Source organism: Antechinus flavipes, chromosome 3 (genome assembly GCF_016432865.1).
Source record: "Antechinus flavipes isolate AdamAnt ecotype Samford, QLD, Australia chromosome 3, AdamAnt_v2, whole genome shotgun sequence".
NCBI classification, from domain to species: domain Eukaryota; kingdom Metazoa; phylum Chordata; class Mammalia; order Dasyuromorphia; family Dasyuridae; genus Antechinus; species Antechinus flavipes.
Window position 1 is genome coordinate 314,020,078 of NC_067400.1, and position 22,863 is coordinate 314,042,940.

Sequence of the window (22,863 nt, forward strand, 5' to 3'; positions counted from 1 at the left end):
TCTCTATCCTTCTCTCCAGATTTCATTACTGGCAATAGAGAAGGAAAAAAAAGGAGCCACAAAAGGAAAGCTCTATTTATCTTGGGAAAAAGGAGTCCTTATGTAAGGAAAAGAATTAAGAAAGACAGATGTAGCAAAGCCATTGCCCAACTTAAAACACAAAATGTGACTTTAAAACAATGAACTTCATTTCACAATCAGTTTCTCTATATTCACGACCTCACATACATATACTCAGAAACAATTAACACAGGAAAAAAAAGCACATCACCTTGTTTATGGAGACATTTAATAGCCCTTACCCTTCCCACCTTTCAAAACACATAGTATACAAAATATAAAATATCTTAAATATTTATAAACATTGCGAGAAAAAAAAAATAGAACTGTATGAAAATATTTTTATCTGGGTTTTCCCTCACTGTTGGCCAGGCAGCTTAATTTGCCTTGAGTTCGTAACTGTTGAGCGGGTAGGAATATGCTCTGCCTAATACTATTCGGTCCCGGAGGAGTTTAAATAAGACGTAGTAATTGCAGAAGAGGATGAGGGCCATGGAAAGTGTGTGATTCCATTTCTCTGACCGAAGTAGGGAATAAAGTTGGTAGCAGACAACACTTCCCTCAATAAGGATGAGCAGATTTAACAGCCTTAATGGACGATGAAAGAGAAACTGTAAGAAAAAAATTGGGGAAAAAAAAAGCTATATAAGAATGACTAAAATTATCTTCAATGAAATGTTTCTCTGATGACATTATTCTAAATTAATAATTTAATACTTAATTATTAAGTTTGGTTATTACATAGGACACTAAAGTACTGGTTCTTGGAAAAACCAGAGAACATGCTAAAAAATGTGGCTGTACATAGAACTAGCTCTAAAGTACTTTCGTTTTAAATTTAGTCTTGATATGAAAATCAATACCCTCTGAGATTTTTGTTCCCAAGAAATAATGGTAGAATGAATTTTCTTGTTCAATCTTATTTCAATGCCTTCAAGAAAAAAAGAAAGAAAATCACCCTCTAAGGCAGTTCCTCATGAGAATATTAGGGAGAATACATCTCAGCACATTAATTCCTAAAAAGAACCATGTGTATATTTTTATTGAAATTAGTAAAAATCCTACATTGTACAACATTTTTTTCCAGATAATTTCAAGGAAAAACAATATTATATATTTAATATAATCCTTGTTTAATTTTTCTCTTTATTTCCTGTAGTTGGTCATGACTATCTAAGTCAGTGGTTCTCAAAATATGGTCTAGAGAATCCTGGGGAGCTCTGAAACCTTTTTAGAGAGTCTACAAATTCAAAAATAGTTTTATTTCCAATATAGTAAATGTCTATAAATATAACCCAGATAAACAAACACGCTTTGGAGAGATCCTCAATAATTTTTAATAGGATAAAGATACTGAAAACAAAAGTTTGAGAACCACTGATCTAAGTCACGCACCATGCATTTCTGTATATTTTCTGGTTATGAAGAAGCTGGATATACAGAACCAGGATGAGAAAAATGAAGATGAAACAGGATTTCAAGCTTTCTCCACCAACCTCCCAGTTCCAAGTATTTAGTCTAAGTGATATAGCATCAACAAAGTAAAAATAACGGGGTTTGTGCCTATGAGCATTGGTGATAAGAAGGCATATGCCTTAACAAGTCTTCTTAGATTAGAGCTGGCATGGAGGCGGGGAAGTAAAGAGGACTTCTCTCAAATAGAAATTAATTAAGACTTCTGTGCCTGACCAGGGTATAACCAATTCCTCAAGGCAGCTTTGAAGGCATTCAATTGCCAGAAGCCTCTTGCTAAAAAAATAAGATGTAATTCAACTGAACTTTCACCCCCCATTGCCTGGTATTACAAAGGAAACTTGGGAGCCAATGATAAATGGTCAGGGGTTGTATACCAAACTAAGGACTGTGAGAAGAATGTTTAATTTTATTAGCAATCTGTCTTAAAAAATAATAGATCCACAGTACTGAAAGCCACTATAATTTAGTAAGCCAACTCCAGCAAATTAGTGACATAGTAATTTACCAGCTAACTCCCTCTAAGTCAGCAAGATTCTCCTGAACAAAGTGTCCAAAAACGCATGTTGAGTACTCTGCTACTTAACATATACCAATTGCAGTTTTCAAGAGAGCAGTGAGAGTCACCATGATTTCCATTAAGCCATTATTGGCCTACAGGCCTCACAAGTCAGGAAACACTTTTCTATGTATGCTAAAATAAAATCACACATCTTCTTTGGAAATCATCTGCTTCATTTAATTGTGGAATAGTATCCCCATTTTACTTCTTTAGAATAATCTACTCAGGATTCAAATCATATGAAAACCTTTTTCTGAAGCAGGCTTCTAATCTTTAGCTGCAATGCTCCTAGACAAGAGTTTTTGGTAATCCCCCATGCCTAGCACACCAGGGAAGACAAGTATTCTTTCAAGGCAACAGCTTTCACGCAAATCCTACTCTGAATTCCTCAATATACCTTTCACAACAATCACTCTGGCATGAGTTCTATCAATAAAAAGTTATTTAAAAAAATGAAAAAAAAATCTAAATTTTAAAATATCTGCTTCATAATTCTATAGAATGTGTATTCAGAATTAGAATCAAATTAATATAATATCATCTCCTAAACTTCCCTCATCCCCAATTCAGATTTGAGAATAAATAAGAGATACTTGCATAAAAACGAGCATGGGAGACATCTGAAGGCACTGCTACGTTATAAGGCCCCACAGCTCTATACAAACAGCGACTATGTCGTACCAGCACACCCTGAGGCCATATCGTACTTTCTGACCATCTAGAGAAGAAAAATTTACCATTAATACATAGGCAACAGGAGAATTTATAGTCTCTGAAAGGGACAACTACATTTCTGTAGTAAGAGACAAAATGTTCAAAAAAGGAAGTGTTCAAGGCTTCACCTGCCTGGGTTTGGAAATACAGAATCCCTTTGTCAAGTTGAAAGAAATAGAAAGTGTTTATTATACTGGATTTTAGTATAGTAAGAAATAGGATGCAAAGTGATACTGATAACTCTTAGAATTAGAAGATTCAATTAACTTGTTTAGGAAAATGAGCAAAGATAAATATTTGATGTATTATAGATGGGTTACGAATTTTAATACTGGTGGTTGAGCTGTCAACTCAATCCCAAGTGAAAAAGATTTATCTGAAAGTACTAAAAGGAACCTAATTATAAGAGAAGCCGATTCTAGCAAGAGCAACAGTGAGAGTAAGTAATATATAGCCAGGGCTTGTATATAACTTGCTATGAATAGACATAACATAAAAATTATAATGTCCTCTCCTACATTAAGAGTCTAAAACATGCTGCAGTCTATACAGCAGAATAAAGAAACTTTTTAATTTTATTAAAGTTCTTTGAGTTTGGTTTTATTTCAATTAATTTGGATAAAAATGAGTCTTTCCCATTAGCTACCTGGTTTTAGAGAGGAAATTCTGAAAACTGTATATGTTTTGATTATATAAATTAACTCACCATTTATTTTATAATAATTAGGTTTTTAAGTTTAAGCTTTTTAGATATATTTATGGAATAAAGAGTCTACTGGCAACCTAGTATTTTCCCATTCCAGAAAATTTTCCATTGGCCCTACTCACACTTACCAGCATCATAGTGATGATACACTCCCTCATGGCCATGTGCCATCAGTAGCCTGCAGAAGAACAGTACTAGTGCTGTGGGTTGTATTTTCAATTTTTATTGAAATTTGTCCTTTGCCCATAGTCGGGTTTCTTTTCAGTCTGGCCCAATTTCTTTCAGATCCTGGGCTTGAGGGCCTGTGCTAATCTGTATCAGACATCAAGGCAGATAATTGAAGGGAGAACTTTTGGGTGGGGATAAAGGTTACCTGAATCTGTTCCACTAAATCAGGAAAGGATTTCTACACATGATGGGATCTGTGTAATGTTTAGAGGAGAAGAACACAGAAGAATGGTCCAGGCTTAAGGTACAATGGAAGGAATGGGAAAAAAAAGGAGCTCAGCTCTAAGAAAACTAAACATTGTGCAGAAAAGCAGGAGATGAAAAGATGTAAAAGCAATGGAACACTTAGGGAGGACTTTGAAGTCAAGAAATGGTTTGAATCTGAGTAGGAGGCCAATCAAATCATTAGGAATTTGGGAAAAAGAAAGTGAAAAAGGATAAGCAACATAGAAGCAGATGTCTAATCAATGTTATTAGCAAAGGAGAAAAGGCTTGTCACAGAAACAGAAGTTACAGCTTCCTAGATATGGTAACTAATCAATATTGGTCTGTGTCAATGAAGGTATAGAATCAATCTTTCAGTTTCTTGGAAAGAAATAAAGATGTATGACAATCATCTGCATCTGGGAGAAGAAAGCTAATGTGGGAAGCAAATTATAACATTACCTAAAGTAACCAGGTAGCTGAAAGGGAAGAAATGAGAGGGTTTGAAGGAGAATGAAGAGTTAATATCTTTGCTTATGTTCAGCTTAGAGTGATAAGATGAGCATCCATGTGGACAATGGTGAAAAATTAAATGTATATACTCATGAATATGAATGGCACACAAAGCAAGTAAACACAATCAGTTGCAAAAAGGTGATATGTGGTATCTCCCTCAATTCTACTCACATGTGTTGTGGAGCATTGCTGTAGGACCCATGTTCAAGTTTCTGCCATTTGCCCAGGTGAGCAGCTGATTTGTGCAGTAAATCACAGTATTTAGATGGTAGCAGCTGTGTGGTGAGCATGACAAAGGCATTAATCCATACCATAATGAGGTGCTCACATGACCAGCGCATGTCATAGTACTGGGTACTCTGGAAGAAATCAGAAGAAAGATAAATGATTCATGCATTTCTGAACAGAGGAGATAGGGATGAGTGCGTAAACATACGCCCTGTAGATATGTTGAACACTTGGAAAAAATCATGCATTAGCTGCCCGGTTGTCGGCGCAGAAAATTCAAGAACAGTGTCTTCCAAAATCCTTCAATTTGACTCTTTAGTGGTTTGGGTTAGGACTGGGAGAATAATTATAGTTCAATTGTGCTTTCTTCCTAGAAGCACTCCACCTGAGTGTTTCCTGTGAATGAATTCATACTGCTGTAGAACTGCTTCAGGATGAGTAGTGGGCACATAACTGTCCCAAAATATGCAGGCAGCCACATTGCCCAAGGTATATCCAGCAACGTTTTCCTTTTCAATAGATCGAGTTGAAGATTAGATAAAGGTTAGCTAAAATTAAAAGTTCTGATGTCAAAGCAAGACCAAGAGCAATCATCTCAGTTGCAGTAAAACCCTGGACTAAAATTACTACACACTGATACTAGTATCAGTATAAATTTAATTCTCTCCGGGTGTAGAAAAATTAATAAACAAGGAAGGGGGCACCATAGGTGCATCACATATATGGAAATACCTATCGACCAACCAGGAGCGGTACTAGTGCACTCCAGATGCAGCCGCACTCCACCATCCAGGCTGCCGAAGGGGAGACAGAGAAGAGGGGAATTAAACAAGAAATACCGAGTTTATGTAATGTACACACAAATCCAGAAAATGCACAAAAACAAGACAACCACTACCTTCACAAAACAGAGTGGCAGAAATGCAACGTAGTAGGCACTGAAGAGGGAATTGAAGAGGACTTCCTTGATCCTGTGGTTGAAATCTGCTTTTAAACATTCTACCTCATTACGGATGAGGTCTGGTGACAAAGGACAGCTGTGAGTGGGGATGGGTGTGGCATTATTAAATTGTTCTTTCAGAGACTCTCGCAACAAGGAGATGAAGTCTTTGGATTTGGCCAAGCCACCCATAGCGGAGGAACTTTCCTCCACCACCTGGTGCTGAACCACATAGTTATAGTCCGTTGGAAGAAGATGTGCTCTACTATCTTGATGGAAACAGCAGAGAGGCACATAAACACCAAACCTGTGAAACAAGGTGAAAATGAAAATAAGTAGATAACAGATGTGTCCAAGACAAGAGCTTGTAACCATGTCAATAAAACTTGTGAATGAGTAGCTATTAGAGTGAAAATAACCCAAGATTTCCATCATAGCTAAGGCCCTCTCTAATGGCAAGGTAGCTTAGGAAAGCACATTAATTCTCAGTAGTACACTACTAATCTGGTTCTCTAGTAGCTTGTGAGAAAATAAAAATGTTTCTCTATGTGCTTATTAGATTACAGCTAGGGTGACCTAGATACTAAAATGAAATATGATTATTATTTCACATGAATAAATACATCTGTAGCATAAAAATAAGGGCAATTCAAGAACATTCATTTCATCAGAGACTTCTGATTAGAATGATTTGTTGAATATATAGAATTTATGACAGATTTATATAGACTATATTGCATATAAATCTAGATTAAAGACACATAAATGTAGTATGAAGAACAGACAAAAGGAAGAGAAATAGTGATAGGAAGATATAACATATGAAATGGTAAGGTCTTATGTCATAAAAACTGTCAGAATAGAGAAGGACAAATGAATTGGGAAAGATATACTTTGTAGGGAGTATACCGAAAAAAAAAAAATCGCAGAATGCTAAAACCTGAATCACAGAAAACTTTCTAGTTAATGGAATAAAAAAGAGAAAGCCAATAAAGTAGAAGAAATGGTAAATCAGAGAAATACAATTTCATGGACAGAGTAGATGAGTTTCTAGAAGCACTGGTGGCCAACATCAAATACTACACAGTTCAAGTAGAATAATAACAGAAAGAGTCTCTGTATTTGGAGTCAAGACTATTAGTAGTGACTTTGCAAAAATCAGTTTCAGAAACAGCAGAAACATAAAAAATAATGTAAATGAAAAGAAGGCAGAAAAAAAGACTACTCATTCAAGAAAGGATAGCAAGATCAAGAAGGGTGTTGGTTTAGGTTTTTTAAGATAAACGTGGCTCATAATTATTTGAAGGCAAAAGGAAAGGAACTTATAGGAAGAGACAGAAGATTAGTGGTCAGGAGTGAGGAAGGAAAGAGAAAGGAATAAATGTGAAAGTTCCTGAGGATTTGGAGAGGGAGTGGAAGCTATGACAAGTGATTGTTACCTTCAGAGAAAATGCAGACGTCTTTCTCTGACACTAAATGGATGGAAGAGAGGTTAGATGTAGAAACAGAAATACGTTGAGATGAAAGTAAATAAGGGACTGCAGAAAAAGGAATACTGTGATATTTACCCACTTTTTGCTTCAAAATATCTGTCTCTACGTCTACCCTCTTATTCTTTCTTGGTATCTCAGAGCAAGAGCTATTGTTCCTTCTCTCCAAAGCTGACTCTTCTTCTGTATCCCAGCCCTTCCACTGGTTTCTTACTTTCTGCCAACCAGGTATCCCCTATCTTAAAAACAAAACAAAGACAACAAAAAACAAAACCTTCACTTGACCTTAATATGCCCTCACCTTCTATCATTCTATTTTTTCCTCCTCTCTTAGTCAAACTTCTTCAATAAATATCCCACATCTGCTGCCCCCATATCTTTATAATCTGGCTACCACCCACTGGATCCCAAGGAAATTCCTCAATGGCCTTCCATCTAAAAATAATGACCTTTTCTTAGTCCTTGTCTTCTCTAACTTCTTAACTGTATATGATCACCTTTTCCTTCTTAAGATTCTCTTCCTGTCACTTCTGTAATGTTTTACTTGACTAACTACTTCTCCATAATTCCTTTCTACTTTTCATTTATAGGCAACACTCAGTCCTTAGCCCTCTACTTATTTTCCCCCCATTTACTTCCTTAGACAGCTCCTCCACTCTCAGGGCATCAATCCTCAATTCTCTGATGATGACTCCCAAACTTACATTTTGATACCTCAACATTCTCTAATCCTACATTCCTAATTGTTTACAGCTCATTGTGACTGGTTATCACAATCACCTGACTCAACATGCTTAAAACTGAATACCTACTTTCTCATCCTTTCAGATCCACTAGTTTGCAGGCTGAATCGTTTTATTTGTTTCTCCTTCCTCCACATTCTTTTATCAAGTTCAGAAGATTTTTCTTTGCTAAGACTCTCAGATTTTTACTTTTCCATTCCTAATCTCTAATCTAGGTTCTCATCACCTTTCCCCTGCATCATATACCAAAAGTCTTTTCTCACTCTATTCTGCTGGTCCATTTTACACATCAACTATTTACAAACCTACTAATTCTTTATTGCCTACAATATCTCAACTGTCTATACCTATGGCTTGGTATTCCAGGAGCCTTTTCACCAACTTAACCTTGCCTCCTATGACTTTATACCATTTTCTGACATGGTCAGGGTGATTTCCTTATTGTCCATTACTATTCAAATTATTTTTCCCCTCAATTGTCATATGCTGTCTATTCCTTTCCACCAATCCAAATGCTGAACTTCTTTTGAAATTAGACTTACCAAACTGTCCCATCACAGACCTTTCTTTTCTCTAATTTCCCACAATAGTTAGTGTAGACACTTGATTGGGTCTTATATCTGATAATGACAATGCCTGAGAAGAAAGCATTTGCAGGTGCTATTAAAGAAACAGCCTTTGATAACTTTAACACATTCATCAAAGCCACATCTCTTTGGTGTTTTCAAGGCCTTAATGTTTAGGAAGTTGAACAGTGTGACTTTGCCTACCAATTACTTTAGTGACTGGCACATAAGAACAAGGGGACCACCCACAACAGAGGCACACAGGAGAAGACACCAGGAAACATCCAATCTCCAAAGCTATTCTACACTGTAACAAATTCTACTTGTTTCTTACTTTTTTCTTTCCTCCAAATACTATGTATTCTGTACCAAAAGTTCAATTATGGTCTGCCTTCCAAAATCAGAAGTGAACACCCTTCTTCTCCCTGTTTTAATATGCTGGTTGCAAACACTCCCGGCTTGGGAGAAGCTAATATACTCTTTGAAAACTACTAATCATACCCTATCGCCTTCTCTCTTCCAAAGCTCAGCTGTACCTCTTCCTTTACTATGCTAACAATATCATACAGTTTATCATTTGACTAGATATTGCATTTACTTATCTAGTTTTCTGCAGGGATATCATTTCCCCAAGAAGACTTCTAACTTCTCAAAGTCTATGTCTTCATACTTTTATATTTTCTGCCATCTAGTACAGTGCTGGGCACATTGTTTCAATCTAAATATTCTGAGTAACCATTATAAGTATACATTGACCTGATGATTTATTTAGGTAGCAAATAAATTATAACTTAGTATCCAAAGTAAATTTTTACCGTTATATAAAGTTGTGAGAACCTAAATGAAAACATCATTAAGTTATTAAAACTTTACAAAATTTTATTCCATTTGCTACAGTTAATTGTACTATTGTGGACAAAAGGTGGCTATTAAAAGATGACTACTGAAATCAATACTTCATGTTGCATCATGAAAGGAAATTTCATGGGCATGGAAGAAATTAAATAATCTTTAATCTTTGTTTCATTTCTCTTCTTTCTTTACCTAAGCATTTCATAAAACTACCTTTAAAAATTATAAATCTGATTCTTGGAAGTTTTCTTAAAATGCTTTCTTTAATAAAATCTATGCAGTAGAAAGTTTTAAGATGTTTAAACTCAAAGACTTTATAATAAAGATTATACCCTTAATTTATCAACTATGATAAACACTTGTATAACCTTTTTTAAAAAAATGAATCAATAATTCATGAATTCCCTCTAGCCCATTTTTTTTTTTTGCTTATCAATATTCTCACAATCCTTAAATGTCAAAGAAAAAAGGCTATAACATGGATATATAGACACAGAAAGCAACTGTCCCTCTGTAATATCAATTATAATCAATTTTAAGCTCAAGGTTAAAAGCATCACAAAAATATGTATTGGTGAGATTTTGAATAAAATCACACTGGAAGTCAAGCACCTGGATTCAAAGAAAACTGAAGTGATAATCCAGTTTTTAGCAGCAATATCTTCTGCAGATGTAGAAAGAATATTTTCTTCTTTCAGTCTAATTCATACTAAATTGAGAAATTATTTGGGAATTGAAAAAGCAGGAAAGATCCTCTTTCTTTTCTAGTCTATGAATAAAGAGGAAGAGGAAATTAGCCATATACTTTATGTTTCTCTTATTGACCTGACTGAAGTAGTTTATTTTTATAGATGACTATGTTTGGTGAATTGATATTTAAAGAAATAAAATATATTGGAGATTTGTGCTCAAAATATATGCCTATTTTTACCTGAATAACTTTATATGTAGAAGAAAAATACCTAGAATATTTGTTGTTTTACTTCAGTAATGATTTCAATAATTTTACCATTGATTCTTCTTAATAGCATATGGAAAAAATATAAAAACATTATTTACTCATTGAATAAGACCTGATTTACATTCTTTTAAATGGTTTTGGAAAACAAAATAACCAAATCATCGCTCAATTTTCTGATGTAGTTACAAAATTAAGCTAGAAAAATGAAAATAAATCATTGCCATAAAATATATAGTATGTATCTTTAAAAAGTGAAATCTACATTTAAAATGCTGCAAATTGTGGAAAAACATATTATGGGCACAAAATCAAATGTGCTTATTTAAGAAAAAAAAAACCTATCACATTAAGTTTTCTTATTTTGTTGTTCAGTTCTTTCAATCATATCCAATTTTCCATGACCCTATTTGGGGTTTTCCTGGAGTGGTTTGCCATTTCCTTTTACACTCATTTTACAGATGAGGAACTGAGGCAAACAAGGTGAAGATCAAGAGTCAAACAGTAAGCGTCTGAGGCCAAATTTGAACTCAGGAAGATGACCGTCTTGACTTAAGGCCTGGCACTCTACTGCAACACCTAGCTGCCCTTACCAATTTCTAATTGAAATCTAAGTTTTAATTCTATCACTGATCCCAAATAGAAAGTTATCCCTTAAACTGACAGCATATTTTCTAATCAAGCCTTTTTTTCTGTACTGGGTATCCATTAAAAGATTTATTATATTATCCAAAGCTAACCTGTCCCTCCTCCTTTGAAGGAGAAACAGCTAAAACAATTCAAATATGGCATTAGAATCACTTGATCTTTCTGAGTTTGTTTCCTGAAATGCATAATGAGGAGGACTTGACGACAAGACTTTTAAGAATTCTTCCTTCTATAAAGAATTATGATTCTAATCATACAAAGGAGCTCATTACTGAAAAATACAGCTTTTTACTTATAGTTCGTTCTACACACTCATGATCATTTCTAGTGAAATACCAAATTTGTATTGTAATTGTATGCTTTAATAAAGGAGTACAAAATCAATAAATCAACATCTTGACCGTTGATTATTTTACATGAGCCAAGAATATTTTTATTAAGCAAGTATCTAGCTAAAAAAAGCATTATAAACCTTGATCCTTTCTACAATTGATCCTTCTATAATTAAAACATCATACTTGTCCTCCTAATATATGAAGTCCCAATAACTCCTACCTAACAAAGCTTCCAAATGGATGCTTTTTCTTTTAAGTATTTTAGTTCTACCATTTCCTTACTTCTCCCTATATTATTTCGCTATGGGTTGATAACAAAATGTTAAGAATGTATTACTCACGGGTAGCCAAGGAAAAGGAGATTGAGGACTGAATGACTTCGGAAGAGATTGACCAGAGTCCAACAAAGCACCCATCCACACAAGGTAAGCAGCACCAAACGAGCTGTTATTAGTAATACGTAGTGAATCACAGATGCTGCACCCACCTTAGAGGCCTGGAAATTTAGAAGCACCAGATATAAGATTTCATAAAGCAGAGAATACTATAGTAATTATTTTTTTCCAAAACAAATATGGTTAAAGTGAGGCCACCTGGGCTTACTAATGTTCCAAGGAAAAGCCAAAAAAAAAGAAAAAAAAAGAAAGAAAGAAAAAGAAAATTCAAAAGCACCTTTCCCCCCCGCCCTCCCCCCAAGAAAACCCATTCAAACTTCAACCACTTATAGTTTTTGTTTGGTTTTAAAAATAGGAATCCAAATTAATGGAAAGGAAACAAGTATGTTGAGATTTTTAAGTTTTGCAAAATGGGAATATACAGATATAGGAATCTATCCTTTTTTTTTAAATCCAATATTCTGAAGGCTAAATTATGACAATGAGAAAACATTTTGTCAGAACCTGGAGCTATGTAGCTCCTAATTTCTTCTTCAAAGAGAGGAAAAAATTAAGAAGTAGAAGGAAAAGTTGACTTTCTATAACTTCTGAGACAGTTGTCTGCTCTCATAAATAAAGATCAGAAGCACATGTAAAAAGAAAATGAAAAAGAAAACACAAGGAAGGAGTGTTTCCAAGGCTCTCAATCTCTCAAATCAGGCCACAAATAGCTAAGGGCAAAGATGAGGAAGGGGAAAAATATGTAGTGATACATTGTACAAATTAAGCTATTAGAAACAAATATTATCCCCTATCCCCAAAGTGAGTAAATGCTAGTCTGTGTATTCTTCTTATATATATTTCCTTAATATAAGGGTTGAGGTCAGAATTTTTCCCTTTAAATATTCTTCATGTTGCCATTAAATGTGGAAGTTTTAAAATGATTAAGTAGCAATAATGATAAGATGATAATGCAATATTTAAGCCTACAATGATGTACAAATTCAGTTATTCTGAATAGGTACAAACCTTATGCTTCTCCATTGATAATACCCATTCTAATTCAACCTTATTTACCAACTCTCAGCCAAAACCCTGGAGAAGGAGCCTCAGCCATTGGACCCACTCAGCCCCATTTCCAAGGTCCCCAGGGCTGGCTGCTATTAATCAGTGAAGTAGCAGCCCAATAAATTTTAGTCCTGGCAGGAGGGAGGTGGACTTGGAGGTGGCAGAACAGGGCCCAATGGATGGGACTCACCTCTGAATGGCCTCTGAATTCGTGGGTTTATTAGCTCCAGCACCTCCTTAAAGAGGACTGGTCTTCCTCAGAGCAGAGATCCTCCCTGTTACATAGATAATAAACAAAGAGGAAACAAGAGGCAGGCAAACTAACATTAACATCTACTAAAAATCTGTACATGGTGTTTTTGGCACTCTTCCCAACTAAGTTAAATTTTTTAGGAAATTAAAGGGAAAATAAGGCCATGAAACTAGTTAGAAATATGTTCAACTCAAAATCTTACAAAAATGAATGTTGAAAACTATCTTTACATGTAATTGGAAAAATTATTACTATTACGATTGAAAGTTATTTTTTAAATTGTTTTGGCTTTACCTACTCATGAGCAATAAATATTGTTTCAATTGTTTAGATCTATTTATTTGTATAAAAATATTTTGTCAGATATATGCTCAGGTATTTTGTGCTGTCTAGGTATTTTAAACGGTCTAAAACAATATTGAATAATATTGCTGACATAATGTAGTTTCTCTATTTTTCACTTTTAGTTAAATCTATTATAACTTTAAAATATATGTTCAAAATATTCTATTTCTGTATAAAAGATAAAACTTTTTTTAGGATACAATTTGCAAAAGTTTCTTGTTAAAATTCTGCTAGGAGTTGCTAAATGCTAAATCAATTTCAAGTTGGAGTATATCCCACCTCATGGGAAGGATAAGCATATATTTTACTTGTAAGTGGAAAGTTATCTAGACTTTTAGGATTTACTGCATTAATGCCCCTTTGCTATTTCTGCAAAACAAAAATGAAAAGGGAGGAGTTCAGAGAAAGAGAATGGAGCTGAAGTTCACACATAATAACTTTAGTTGCCGGTTGGAAATGGCAGCAGGTACAAGAATGAATTTCGGAGAAGTATTCATAGTGGACAATAAAAGAGAAACTAAAAGCATTTTAAGGCCAAAATGGTGTAAGTCCTGAAAAAACATACTTGACATGGACTCTAAAATAGATTCAGAATCAGTAAGAAAGCAGCATTAAAATAAAAGCCTGGAGTTAAAACCAGGATTTTAAAATTTTTATTATTTTATTTTCCCCCAGTAAAACCAGGATTATTTTAATCTGTGATTGAGGACAGTTAAGGAAGGAAAGTGACCTAATTGAATCTAGACTTGACTTTTTAAAACAAGTTTACTCTTTGAGAATGATCTACTTTGTTAATAAATTTTACTTAAGTTCCACTGATGTAATATTAATTACATAATTTTTGTAAATAAGTAATGAATAATATATGATTATAATCTGGACTGCAGGAAAACATCTGCATTGCATCTGGACCACTGAAATATCACTGCTACCTGCAGCAATGTATCTTCAAGAGCAGGAAAAGTATCTAAGGAAAATAACAACTGAATAAATACTGAAACTGCGAACCAAAAGTTCTGAAGTAACAACAAACATCCCAGGAGACTGGTATGAGGTAGGAAGCATAAAAGATGCAAAAAATGATAATGGGAAATAAAACAATTTCTCTTCATTGAAAACATTCTTAGCAGGTTTTGGGACTACTATCATCCACTATCGTTTCATTTTGCATTAGTCAAACAGCAAAAATTTTAGGTAGGTTGACTCTAGCTATGCCAATTTTCCCATAAAAAAATGTAAAAGCCAATCCATAAGGGTCATTACTATTAATTAAAAATAGTTCATTTTCATATATTACAACAGTTTAAGAACACATTCTCTACTCTAAGTCAGGATTGGCATAAGTATTAAAATTTTCATTTTGAAGATGAGAAAATTTAAGTCCTCAATAGGTTAAATGCCATACCTAAATAATAAATGAAAGACCTGGTGTTTTAAAACTCCATGTCTTCTGACTATGAATTCAGCATTTTTCCATTACCATACATATTTGTGTTTGTAAACATAGCTCTGTATATTTTTCCATTTATGACACAATTTTCAAAAACATTTTTTTAGAGTAGCCATATTTTCCAATACATCATTTGTCTTCATTTTAAACGTCAGAGCCAATAATAGCAACTGCTGAATAAATCCATTCGCTTTTTTACCTCCTTTCTTTCTTTCTTTCTTTCTTTTTTTTTTTTTTTGCTGAGACAATTGGGGTTAAGTGTACACAGGTAGGACGTGTTAAGTGTCTGAGGCCACATTTGAACTCAGATCCTCCTGACTTCAGGGCTGGTGCTCTTACCACTACACCACCTAGTTGTCCCCCATTTGCTTTTTTTTTTTTTTTTTTTTTTAGTTAAACTTGCAATGAAAAAATTTCTTGGACCACCTCATTTCCTCTCTATATAGGAAGTAGTCCAAGCTACTTAAGAAAGCAAACCCTGCATTTCAGATGGCTTAAAAGAACTTTTAGGATGGAATAATTATTAAACTGGGTTTTAAAACTTCTAAGAGAAATCTTCATTATTGAGTTCACACTCAAGACTGTGAGGTTGAATATCTTGGCACAAAGATGTACTTATAAACATCCCCAATTCCATATGCAAGATGTTTCAGTCACTAAATGGTTGCCTAAGAGAATTTATTTACTGTTTTTCCAAAGTAAATAGGCAGACATTTCTAGTTACATTCTCCGGTGTTTTTCTCTGTAAGCTTCTTACATGCATCTCATAAAACTAACTCAGCTCAGGATCTTAATAAGCCTGAATAAAAAGCAAGCAATCACTCTTCTAAAACATATTTTCCTTGAGAGTCTTTTAGACGAAAGATCAAGTTGAATGGCTTTCCCTTGTTCCAAATGGCACTCTACAAACACCAAGGACTATTATATGTTTCCTCACATTTTTTACGATGCTGAGACTAATCATTCTGATTCTAAATGAACATCCATTGACCCCCTTTTTTTCCAAACAACTGAGATGGTTAGACAACAAAATTCCATGATCAGCTTAGCATATATATATAAAGCATTTTACAAATATCCAAATTTTTGGAGGCAGGGTTCCCTCGAATTCTTCCCAAGGGAAGATACTAGATAAATTTTCAATGCATCTAAAATCCTCCTTATAAAGGAAGCTCAGGGGAAAAAAATGAAACCAAAGAATATCTTTAGTTATGAAAAATATAGAAAACTAACCTTCTTATGTAATCTCAAATATTCAATTAATTCTTGCCCATAAAAACAAAGCTAAAAATTGGGATTAACTCAAAGGATTTAAATCACTTTTCAGGGTGGAGGCCTCTGACCAAGCTATTCTTTTTGCTCTGCTGAATATTCTTCATGGGACTAAGGCAAAATTCTCAGGTCAAGAATTACTAGCTCTGATTGCTATCTGACAAATAACAAATGGCAAACAGTACAGCGTAAGAATCTAACATGGCAATAACAATACATTCTGATAAAAAAATAAAACTTCTCCCTAGAGGATGATCTTTTTTTTAAAGACTGAAATTTATATAATAATCCATAGAACTGTACGCAAAGTTTGAAATTGGTAAATGTTAATTAAGTTGAGCTTTAAAAAATATGAAGTAATTTCTTTAATCAAACCTGCCAAATGAACTTAAAAGGAATTTTTAATCTATAAGCAATTCAAATTCAATACCATTCCAAAAGGAGTTATAATTTCATAATTAGGAGATCTGGGAAATTTTCTGTAAACTGTCAGTCAATACAGTACAAGAAAAAGTGAGGAAACTGAGTTCTCCTTAAACAAGTATTCGAACATGTTTGGGGAGAACACTTTTCTTTTATACATCATGCAATTAAAAAAATAATTCTTTAAAAAGTGGTAATAAGTTTTAACTTAGACATTTTTAATAACCATAATATCTTCAACTTGAGCCCTCAAAGAGAAAGAATATAGCAAAATAGGCATTACCTCTGAGATGAGCGCCCAGACAAGCCTCCTTGCTAGCATCACTGTGATGAATGCAGCCAGGTGGTAATCAATGAGATGAAAATTCTACAGAGAACAAATATTTGTATCAGAAAGAAACAGACTGTATTCAGTTGAAAAGTACTATGTAGATGTTAGTTTCCAGAGAAAAGAAGTTTGCACTAACAGTGAAGGATCTTTAAGTCATCTAAAAGTTACACTTCCTATGCGGCCACCATTATAGTCAGGGATAAAAATTATAGTGTATTTTAGTGGTGCTAGAATTAGGAAACACTATTATCCAACTATGACACTAACTGTACAGCTCTGAACAAAGTTCAACTCTCTGAGCCTCAGTTCTCTCAGTCTGTAGATGGGATAGTACTCAGCACTATACACCATATAGAGTTCCCTGGGAGTAAAGCACTTTCCAAACCTCAAAGTGCTATAGAAACATTAGCCACAATTCACGAATAATTATTGGCTGACCAAAGAATTAAATATAAATTGGAAATGTCATTAAACGTACAATTTAAAAGTTTGCATTATAGTTTAGAGTAATGGTATTAAATTCAAAATAGAAACAGATCCTTGCAGACTTCACACTGACTTTAAAAAAAATCACAAGCATTATATTTTTAAAAAAACATTTCCCAATTACATTTTAACCTGATTCCAGGCCTCTTTGAGGGTCACAATTTTGATACCTCTGGTATAGAGCACAGATGACTGGAAAAGTGGAAAGATTTAAAATATATACCTAGCTCTGGTAATCTCTCAGTTGGGCATATTAATTAAGCTTCCAAAATCTTAGGCAGTGTTTTTACTCACAAAATGGGAAAGTATTTTGGCCATAGATTTTTAGAGCTAGATAGGATCTTACATATGATCAAAACATTTTATTTTATTATTATTTTTTAAAATAACTTTTTATTGACAGAGATCAAAACATTTTAGATGTAAAGAAATGGAGGTCCAGAGTAGTGAAGTCATTTGCCCAAGGATACACAGTTAGATCTTTGACTCAATACACTGTTCTTTTGAGTATACCACCCTGCCTTGCCTGTCATCAACAACAATGGGATCTAGAACAAAATATGTATCAACTAATAGAGCAGATATAATTTGTTTTACATATTTTTGATTTTGTCTTTATATCATAATTATTTCTGAGACTCTCATTCCCTCCAGCTCCTGAGATTACTCAACTTTTTCTTATGACAAAGAAAATCAATTAAACAGAAACCTCCAAAAACAATGACTACTTCTGAAAATGTCTACAACATCCTTACCCCACTTCTGAATCCTACATGACAAGGGAGACTTGTGTCATGATCTATGTTCTAGGACCTTCACTGTTTTTCCCAATTACCCAAGGTCTGGCTTTGTTTTAGTGATTTTTTTCATTTACATAACTGAGGTCATTGCACATAGTTTCTCCTGGTACCGCTTATTTTGTAGATGATAGAAATCTTCCCATGTTTCTTTGAATTCTTTAGTCATATACTTTAAAATAATATTCCATTACATTTATATACTATTGTTTAAATGATGGTCACCCACTTCATTTTCAAATTTTTGCTTCCATAAAGAATATTACTACAGTACATTCAATCTATTTCCTTGAGGTATATACCCAAGAACAAGACTGTTGCATCGAATGATACAGATATTTTGCCACTTTTCTTGCATAATTTTCAAACGATATTCAGAAAGATCAGTCCAATTCACAGCTTCACAAATACGGCCCTTCCTCCAGTTTTATGTTCATGCAGCTCTTGCAAAACTGAATACTGGACCTTTCTGTCATCTTTGCAAATTTGCAGAGGATGAGATGGAATCTTAGACTTTTATAATACTAATAATTTTAAGACAATTTCATAAAAAAAAATCTCAGAATGTGCAATGTTAACAAAAAAAATTCAAATTCGTATCTCTACATTTCTTTGAGGCTTTAGGACTAGATTATATTCATGTTAAAGAGAATAATGAAGATTCAGCAGTTATACTTTCAACATATATTTAAAAATAAAAATTCTAATCACAGTGGTTTGGAGTAGAAAAGTTCCTTACTTAGTCTTAAAAACTCAAGAAAAGCAGAGAGAGTCATCATAAGGACAAAGAAAATTTTAATCAACCAACAAAGAATTACTAAGTTACCTCTTAAACACTCCCCTCTGTTGGATACTACAAATCAGAAGTATCAAACACATATCTTATCAAGGGCTGCCTAAGCTAGATTAAAATGTTACTGTGAAATGCTTAACAACAATAAAGACCAATAAAACATACAGAACATATTTCAAAACTTGTCAATAAAAGGCCCAAAGGAATCCTTATGTACAGATTAGCAGCTTCCATTTCTATTTGAGTTTGATACTACCACTATAAAGAATTATGGAAATATTATATGCCATAGCATCAGCCTTCATGAAAATTACAATCTTAGGAAGAGTCAAGTAAATACAAGAAGTAAAAATTACTGTTAACTAATTGTGTAGCACATTAACTATGAAACAGATTAGTCCAAACTTTCCTGACAATAACATATTAATCAATGGCAAGAGTTCTTAACCTGAGGACATGAACTTGTTTTTAAAAACCATTTTGATAATCTCAATGTATTATTGAGATTGTTTTTATATTATCCGTGCTTAGCAAAGTTCCTGACACATAGTAAGCACTTAACAGAAAAGTGCTCATTGCCTTGCCTTTTGCCATTTATGCAAGTATCCATCTTCTGGACATTCTTATTCTTTTTCCACAAGGATTATCACTGTCTTCTATTCCCTCTGTCAACAATTAGCAGAGAGTAGGGGAAGAAATCCAGGAAAATGTCACTCAACAGAGCCAACTTTGGAATGCACCAAAATGTCACAACAAACTGGCTGGGTAATATTTGAGTTGGAAGCCTGTGGCCTGTTGCATTTCAAAAACACAGAACCTTCACATTTCCATTAAATTTAATATGATACTCAGAAGAGTCAAATTCAACAATTCCCCAAATTGGAGCTTGACTATTTGTTTTATTGGTTTTTATTGAATGATACTGGCAAAAACCTAAACATCATCACTAGCATAATTCAAATTATTCCAAGCTTTTGGGATTAAGTTTTGCTTTTTTTAACCCTACACCTGTGATTTCACCAGTATAGGGAACTTTCAGTGAGAAAATTCTTTAACAATGAAAACTGGCAATTGTTCTAAAATATATAGTCTTCCAGAATTGCCTGAAAGAATTGAATTTACATGACTTGGCAATGACCACAGAGAGAGGACTTGAACCCAGATTATCTTGACTCTAAGTCTGATTTATCTATCCATAATGCCATGCTACTCTTTGAGACAATATAATTTATTCTAGAAATACTTGTGATAGTGCAAGAAATATGCATTCATACTAAAGAATTCAGAATTGATCCATTTATATATCTCCAATTATTTTCATTCCTTCAAAACATGAACTATGAGAAAAGATTCTTGGAATAGAACTTGGACTGTAAGTCACTTGATTCTTCCAAGTTTTAATGAAAAGATATTTTTGCTGTACATAATTTTTATACCTATAATGAGATATATAAGCATCTAATAAGACCTAAAGGAATTTGAACTGGAAGGTCAATAAAACTTACCAGTGAAGTACAAGAAGCAGGATGATTGTAAGGATACCACCACACAGTTTTGTAGATGTTGATGTATTGAATGAACAGGGCTACCAAAAGGTAGATGAAGAAGAGAAACTCAAAGAGTAGGCTCCCGTCCACCGGCAAGTCTGGAATCTGGCAATGACGTACAGGCTCAGGAGTGATTAAGGCTGTGATAGGAGGGACCGAAAGGCCAACAGCACTACCATTCCTGAAACAGATAACTATAATTAATTCAAGACCTTTTTATACTTAGATGACAATAAAAAAGGCTAAAGAGCTTTAAAAAGCACAACAGTTGTATGGACAGAATATTAAAATGACCTGTTTTACTATGTACATGGAGGGGCATGTGTTTTAAAGCCAGCAACCCCCCCCTATCTGATTCAAGTGGATGGCCATAAGTTTAGCCTCTGCTTTCTTTACTACTCTAATTCAATGTTTTCACACTCTCATACTTATTCTACTATTTTGTCCTGCTTTCTTGGTATTCTGTTTTTCATTCTACTTATATTTTCTTTTCTTCAGCTTCCTCTACCCACCTCCCTATCAAGTCACCTGCTCTTTTCTGACCTTTTCACACTTAGAATGATCTAATACATCAATAACTTATTAAAACATGAAAATCAAATTTAAAAAATTAAAAAAAAAAGTTAAGTATAAAATTTCCTTAACAATTTTCAAATATATCTCTTTGGTGATGCAAATGTTATTTTAATGAATTGAAGTAACTACCAATATACTTGTGTCAAGTTCATTTAGTATATGAACCCCTAGTCTTTCACTGATAGTCCTCATCTCAGCCCACATCATCATAGCCAGTACCTTTTCCCATGTATAAATCTATACTTTTATCTGTATCTTAAAGTTATGGGGCAAAGGGAGGAAGAATAACAGAAGTCACAATAGACTTAGTAGTAGGTAGCAGTCATCTTCTAATGCCTCTGTTCCTTGACAAAGGAATGCATGGATGCAAGACACACAAATTTCTAATCTATAGATGCTACCATCACTTGGAGTATTTCTGCCAAGAAAACACTCTACACAGGATAGAGGCAGGGGGACAGCCTGCTCACTATTACAAATCGAAAGAAATCTGCTATGCTTTAGGTCAAGCCAATTTCAAAAATACTGAGTAATCAAACGCTAAGGCTATTTTTTTTTTCTGACAAAGGCTTCCTTCCTTCCCTTAAGCAAATGTTTCAGTGTCTAATCACTTTAGGTAAACCTGGTTCAAGAAAGGAGTTCTTATTCCCAGCATGATAGGATTCTTTTTGATTGTGTCTCTAACAAAATCATTCTCAATCCCTGCTTCTCATCTTCTCTCACAAAGAACTCCAAAATCAAAGTTCTGAGTATAAATAGTAGTATGTAGATAACATTATCTACAACTTAGAGCAAAACTATATAACAGTGTTCCACCAGGCACACCTCCCAGTGTGGCCTTATTCTATCCAGTCCCTGTCATTTTCTTCCCTGTGACTCAAGTCATTTCTTTTATGTTGTTCACTCTCCTTTGTTGTTTTGCAGCTGTAACCTAGGTAACCTAATACCTCCAAGATAGAAGTACTAAGCAGTGGGATGTTAGAGTCACATAATTACTATATGCTTTGTAGATTCTCGATTGTTATGTTAATAAAGAAACTAGAGGTCCTGAAGAACACATATGTTAAAGATTCAGTTTTAACATCTAAGCCTATATTCATTAACTGTAATCTAAACAGGTATTTCTCATAATTCCGAAAGCTAGTTTCCTATTGCAAAAAAAAAAAAAAAAAAAAAAAAAAAATTCTTATTTTTTTGAAAGGAATCAGGTTTTAATGTCTTTGTGTCTTTTAATTATCTTGGTATCTACACTGATTCACCCTAAGATAATCAAGGCAGAATGCTTGCCCATAAGTACATCAATCCAAAAAGGGAGCAGAACTCTCATCTTCTTTTATAATGGGTCCCTGGTAGCTTAAACAAGCAGTGTTCTGCCTTGGTCCTTTTAAGATCTATCATCTTTAGCCCCCTAAAAAGACAAGTTTGTATCTGATAACACCTGAAGAGCAGGAATGAAATACTGCTGATAATGTCCAAAGAATACCAGATATCTCTATTTTTCGCTAGGGTGATCTACTATACAATAAATTGGAGCTCCTAATCTCAAATCTTAAATGGAGAACAATAGTTTTCTTGCAGAATATTACTCAAGCAGGGAGTCCTTGCACTAAGATACAATAGAACAAGACCTGCATTTTGTAAAATTACAAAAAGGGAGCTACTTTGAAAATGCTAATTGAGCGAGGAAAACCCTAGAAGCAATACCCTACTGCAAGAAAAAAAGCAAAATAAATAAATAAAAGAATGAATGAATAAATAAATAAAAGAAAAAATCTAAATTCTGATTCTAGCAAATCATTTAAAATATTTTTAGCAAGTTGTTACGTACCATGCAAATAGCACTCAAGGTTTGAAAATTTTGGTGTAGGATGGTGACTATAAAATTGATGCCTCTTCTGTAAAATCCTCTCAGAAGATACTTTTTT

At 34.0% G+C, this 22,863-nt stretch overlaps 1 protein-coding gene across 1 annotated transcript in view; it reads right to left on the reverse strand.

The window, feature by feature from the left end:
• Positions 1–272: 272 nt before the first annotated feature.
• Positions 273–22,863, reverse strand: part of TMEM39A (transmembrane protein 39A) — a 29,453-nt gene continuing 6,862 nt past the window's right edge. Inside the window, exons 3-9 of the mRNA XM_051985333.1 lie at positions 20,321–20,543; positions 16,692–16,775; positions 11,565–11,719; positions 5,590–5,938; positions 4,635–4,822; positions 2,693–2,813; positions 273–671 (exon numbers count right to left, since the gene is read on the reverse strand). Of these exons, the coding sequence (XP_051841293.1) occupies positions 438–671; positions 2,693–2,813; positions 4,635–4,822; positions 5,590–5,938; positions 11,565–11,719; positions 16,692–16,775; positions 20,321–20,543 (1,354 nt within the window). The 3' untranslated portion in view covers positions 273–437. The remainder of the gene's footprint in view (positions 672–2,692; positions 2,814–4,634; positions 4,823–5,589; positions 5,939–11,564; positions 11,720–16,691; positions 16,776–20,320; positions 20,544–22,863) is intronic.